Raw genomic sequence first — 6,000 nt, forward strand, 5'->3', positions numbered from 1 at the left:
AGAAAACCGCCTCCAGAACCCAGAGACCAGAACCCAGAGACCAGAGGACCTCCCAGTGAGTCCAAAGTCCAGAACCAGAACCGTGACAGAGCTCCTCTGGTGGAGCCACAAGATGAGAACATTATCTGGAAAACACAACGGAGGCTTTTTGTTTGGTTCCATCTAGAAAAATAAAGAGATTATTTATTTGTTTTAAGAACATGATCTAATTAGATTAAATTAACTTAATTAAAATGAATAATTTAAAATTAATTTTATTTTATAATTTTATTATTTATGGGAAATTATCTAACAAAAAAAGCATTTTTAATATTAATTTATTCATTTCCCTTTAAAAAAGTTACGTCATTAATTCAGAACATTTTTTTTCTGGACAGAATATTTATTTTTTCATTTATTGCCCCAAAATGATCTTATTAATTCAGAAAACCAAACAGATATTTTTTATCATTTAATTTATTTCCTGGTAAGTTGTCATTAATTCAGACAAAAGCTAACTTTGAATTATTTATTATTTTATTTCCCGATAAAATGAAAAATGAAGTTCAGGAAAAGTGACATTATTTTATTGACTTATTTTGGGGGAATTTTCTCGTTAATTCGGGGAAAAGATTTGCAGAATTTAACTTGAAAATAGAAACGGGTTGAGTCTTTCAGATGATGACGTGGAATCCCAGCATGCACTGTGGCCTCATGCTGTAAGTCACAGGTTCGATCCCGACACCATTATATCGGTTCAGTGGAAACGATTCGATGTTTGATACCAGAAATTCTGCAGCGAAGCGATTTTAGATCAGATCAGTTGGAAGATGAAGGTGATGAAGTCTGAACATAAAACCCGATTTCCTGATGATGGTCGGACAGTCTGATGCTCCGTCACCGCAGCACAAACATCCTTTAAGCTTATTCCCAGCAGCAGTAACACACTTTTCTCTCTCTCTCTCCAGCTGGCTCAATCACAAAGGAGTTCGGCAAAAACGAATAAACGACTGGCTCGGGATAAAGAACGAGAACACAGACGAGTGAGTCTGCTTTTCTTCTTCATTTCTGTGGCTGAAGACATGAAACGCTTTATTTAAATCTCTTCCTAAACTTCGTTCTGTGTGGGTTCAGAGGCTACTTCGTGAGCGAGGAAGATGAGAACCTTCCTCACTGCGACGAGAAGAGCTGGTTCGTTGGGGACCTGAACAGGATGCAGGCGGAGGAGCTGCTCATCGGGAAGCCGGACGGAGCGTTCCTGATCCGAGAAAGCAGCAAAAAGGGCTGCTATGCCTGCTCTGTAGTGTGAGTATATGCACGCTTTTACAGCCAATCAGGAAGCTGGGATTACACCGTCACACCTTCCACCTTCACGTCCACAGAACTCTGATCACATGGTGTCATTTATTTATTTATGTGCAGCCTCAATTAGACACAGTCCATTCTAGTCCAGTTAGTCCAACTAAATCGTATCCGTCACAAGTCACTTCAGTCCAGTTTTGAACTGTGTTCATAACAATTTTGAGCTAGCTAACGAACCCTCCATCAGAACCAGCAAGGACGGCCATCTTCCTGGATCGGGTGGAGCTCGCAGAGAGGAACCCAGTGCATCATGGGACGTCCCCCAGCAGAGAGGAGCCCAGTGCATCATGGGTGCATATGCTCTGTAAACTGTAACCTTGCACTTCCACAGCCAACCGTAACCTCACCTGAGAGGCGGACGCCACCCTTCCCAGTTTTCACATGTGGAAACAAAAAAATGTGTCCCGACCCATCAGTGGAAACGGGGCTTAATATTTACCAGGAAGATGATTTGAAGGTTGAGAGAGAGTCTGCTTCCTGAAGCCAAACTGGGAGCTGGTTCCACAGAGAAGGTCTGATAACTGGATCCCTGGCTCCCAGTCTACTTCAGAACCTCTGGAACCAGGAGTAAACCTGCAGTCTGAGAGTGCTTTAAAAGGGCACCGCAGCCATTCGTGGCCGTTTTAGTCAACGGTTTGATTCCCGCTGGGCGCCTCAGTGCATGTCAGAAGCATCCCAGAAGCGCCTTGTTGCAGCTCTCCTTTAAACTAGTTTTGACAGAACATGTGTCCAGAACGTGTCAAAGTCAGCGGTTCAGATAGGGCAGACAGGAAGTCAGACACGGGAGCAGTGTAAAAACTTCTGGTATTTTTCAAAATAAAAGCCCCCTTGCAAATTTGTGTTAATCTGCTGAAACATTACATCTTTAACCGTTTTTCTTTCCATCATGGAAGACGAGACGTTCATCCTGGAAGCGGAGAGTCACAAGATTCTCCACCTCGCCGGTGATTTCGTGATCTTGCAGGTCCAGCCAGTCCAGGATTCTCGTGCGCGCCGCACCTGACACGCTCCCGGTGTGGACTGCCCCTCCACGGAGGTCGGAACAAAACCGCGGCGCACGCTGCTGGTGGAAATGAGGGGGAGAGTTTTATATGTGAGCAGAGGAATCTTAGATTCAGAAAGCCGATGAAAAGATAAAACTGATCCTCATCAGAAGCCTCGATGCAGCATCTTGAATCAAACGGAGACTTTTCAGAACAATAATCAGGAGTTTGTCGTCCAGTCAGGATCCATGGTCCAGTTTTGCTGCTTCCCCCTGAAACATGATGTTAAACTGTCCCCACGATCTAAATCAGGAAAATGTTTCTTCTTTGTGTTCCTGCAGACGGTCTTCATGTCTGGGTTCTGCAGACCCAGGATCAGTTAGAAACTTTAGCTGAAGTGGTTTCTAAATCTCAGACCGATGTTTCTCATAATCAGGTGATTTCCAGGAAGACGTGACCCAACTGACCTGAGATCTGTGTTTTTGTCCTCAGGGTGGAGGGCGAGGCGAAGCACTGCGTCATCTACAGCACGCCGCGCGGCTTCGGCTTTGCGGAGCCCTACAACCTGTACAGCAGCCTGAAGGACCTGGTGCTCCACTATCACCAGACCTCCCTGGTGCAGCACAACGACTCGCTCAACGTGCGCCTCGCCTACCCCGTCTACGCACAGATGCCCTCCGGACGCAGATGAAGCCCACCCTGCAGACACGGGCCAGAACCGAAGGTGGTCGCTCGGGTCCGGAACTTCAGAACCGGAACCAGACTCACACGAGTTTTATATTTTTACCAGAAGCTTCTGGGAGGGCATTCTTTCTAAAGACTGCTTGATTTGCACAAGGAAGTTTGAAATGTTTGTGAATGTGAAAAAAAAAAACAAGAAAAACGGCGACTGAAGGAAACGGAGGAGAAGACGTCCAAGTTTCAGGTTGACCCCCACGCCCCCCACCCGCTGCTACCTAAACTCCAGCTCAGACTTTCCTTTCCCACAAACTCAAACATTCCTGGTTTGTTTCCGAACGACGAGACGACGTCCGTACGAAAGATGACACGATGTAGCATAACGAGACGCTTGTCCATGATGGCTGCTGCTGAAGGGGGGGTGGGACGGGGAGGGGGGGGGCGCATGGGACAGTTTGTTGTTTTCAGGACAGAAAGTTTGATTCATTTTCTTGTTTGGCTTCGCTGGACTTTTTTGTGCCTACATGTAAACGGCAACATCTCGGATCAGAACCAGAGACCAAAGCTGGAGACGGAGGACGGCGCGTGGGCCGGTGTGTGCGTGAGCGTGTCCACACATAAAACGCAGTTCTGGACCACCAAAGCTTTTTTTTCTTTTTTTTTAACCGGGTCAGAAGCGATTACCTGGGCTCCGTTTGTTTGGAAGTGAAGTTGGAAGAAAATTCCAGGTTTTTTCTCTTCAATTTGCTCGTTAACTCTTTAAAGTTCACATGATGAAAAAACTCAAGAGAAAAATGTTTAATCAAACAGTTGAGCTGAGTCATGAGTAAAAACGACGAGGTAATAAAACACTAATTAAACCCGTTTCCACACTTTTTAAAAAGATTTGCTGGTCACGATGGAGCAGAAACCCCAATTTTTCCTGTAAATCCCAGATTTTAATTAAATCTGAGGATAACTGGCCCACGTAACAACGTGTCAGAAGCTACGGTGGCTGAAAGGGCTCAAGGCTCCACCGCCAGCTTCTTCTGATTGATCGTGGCTTCCTGAAAGAAGCCAGGTTGGTGTTTCTGTCAAAACCCTCAGAAACCATCACACGAGGCAGAAATCCGAAAACTTGAATGAACGTGCAATTTTTTATTTTTTAAATAAATCTGTGTGCTAACGTGGCCGGTTGGAGTGAGATGCACTAAAGTCTGAAATAATCTGAGCACAGCTTCCAAACTTTTCCCCGTTCTCGACTTTCTAACCCATGGAAACAACGAAGCTGTCAAGTTTCTCATCTCCATCACTGATTGGTTGCATTTCCACGACGGTTCAGCCAATCAGAGGCTGCCGTTATGATGAGCCGTATGTTTTCTCTAAGGCTACGTGATGTGTGTGTGCAGTTTTAGGAAGAAGGCCATGGCGCGTGAGGCTGCAGGAGTTGTGGCCAGGTTTCTGGTTTGGGAATAGAAGTCACATGACCTCCCAGACCTGGAAACCCGGCCGCTGCAAGCAGCGTTTAAGGAGCTGAAAGCCATCGATGGTAAACGTCTCTGCTTGGTTCAGCTGAAGCCGGCGGCGTGGACGTTTTCTCAGAGCGCTGCTAAACTTTTACTGAAAATCGGACTAAAGACGAATCCTCTGCAGCAGGTGCAGGCGGGCAGTCGTCATGGTGACCGGCAGCTCTGAGACTCAAACTGAACCCAAAACACACAAAGGAACAACGGAGTGCAGTTAGCAGCTAACTGCGTCGAGCATAAATGGGCCTTCACGCAGCTTTTCCAGACTTCCACGTTGTTTCGACACAGTTTGTGCTTCATTCACGCCGGCGACCGCGGCGGCGGACAGAGGCGCACGCGGCGGCGGACAGAGGCGCACGCGGCGGCGGACTGAGGCGACCGCCGAGTTCCTCCAGACGGCAACGCGCCCGTTGTTGAATGTAGACAAAAAGGTCCAGAGCTGTTTTCTGGTTTGTTTGTTTTTTTGTAAAGCGCTTCAGGTGCGTTTACCGAACAGGACACGTACCGCCCCAAACCGTGGGGAAAACGGTTAGATTGGTCGGATCATCTCCGTAACGTTTCCGGTCATGAACCCTCAGGTGTTTTCAGGTTTACCGTCCAGACACAACCAAGCCAGCCGTTTGGAAACAGAAGTAAATCAGGGTTATTCTGCGTGGACTAAGCTAGTTCCCCCTCAATGTTTGTTGGTTTTTTCCTCAAAGCTCAGACACACAATCATCAGAAGAAGGATGTCATGCCCCCCCTTCCATATTTATTTATTTTCATTAGCAGGCTTTTTGTTTCCTGAACTGTTATGACTTGAAGTATCTTGCATCACTCACTGTTGAATGTCTTTATATGAGAATCTACGTTTATTAAAGAAAGAGTTCCTTTTTGTTTATCCTGAGCAGAGTTTTATGACAGATGTACAGTATTGGTTCCAGGCTAACAGAGCTACTTTGAGAGGAACCTTTTCTCAGAGATACGTCCAGATCTTTTGCTTCACACAGGGCTCGTCTGAAATTGCACACAAATACGTGGAGATGTCCTATCTATCATGCATATATCTATATTTACAGTATAAATCTATATAAATCCGCTGAAAGGAGCAGTTCAAGGGTTGCTGGTTTCTGTTTTCTTTAACCCCTAAAGACATTTAGACCAAAGATTTTGTTTCTTTCATTCTCATTTGACTGGAAATGGATTTATTTTTAACTGGATGTGGTCCCGAGTCCAGCGGCAGGGTCGTGTGGTGTGAATGAGCGTCCCCTTCAGCTGGTGCTGTGTGTCGTTGTGGTTTGTTACCCGATGGTAAAATCAGTCCGGTTTAACTCAAGTTTCGGTCAGTGATAAACTTTCTGATTTTAAAATAGAAAAAAAGACCAAAAGTCCCAAAACTGCAGCTTTCAGGCAACTTTAACTTTGCACATGACCACAGCCGGACTTCAGTCTGGCTTTTTGTCTGGAAATGATCCTGCAGAAATCTCTGGAACTAAAGACGGTTTTCTTTAAAT

General features: G+C 45.8%; 1 protein-coding gene across 5 annotated transcripts in view; it reads left to right on the forward strand.

The window, feature by feature from the left end:
- pik3r3b (phosphoinositide-3-kinase, regulatory subunit 3b (gamma)) overlaps positions 1-3,715 on the forward strand; it is a 291,288-nt gene extending 287,573 nt beyond the window's left edge. For all 5 annotated transcript variants that reach the window (XM_042006056.1, XM_042006057.1, XM_042006059.1 and 2 more), the window contains 3 exons: positions 948-1,022; positions 1,114-1,284; positions 2,817-3,715. In XM_042006056.1, coding sequence (XP_041861990.1) covers positions 948-1,022; positions 1,114-1,284; positions 2,817-3,015 — 445 coding nt within the window. In that variant the 3' untranslated portion in view covers positions 3,016-3,715. The remainder of the gene's footprint in view (positions 1-947; positions 1,023-1,113; positions 1,285-2,816) is intronic.
- Positions 3,716-6,000: the final 2,285 nt, after the last annotated feature.

This window comes from Melanotaenia boesemani, chromosome 14 (assembly GCF_017639745.1).
Source record: "Melanotaenia boesemani isolate fMelBoe1 chromosome 14, fMelBoe1.pri, whole genome shotgun sequence".
Classification (NCBI taxonomy): Eukaryota; Metazoa; Chordata; class Actinopteri; order Atheriniformes; family Melanotaeniidae; genus Melanotaenia; species Melanotaenia boesemani.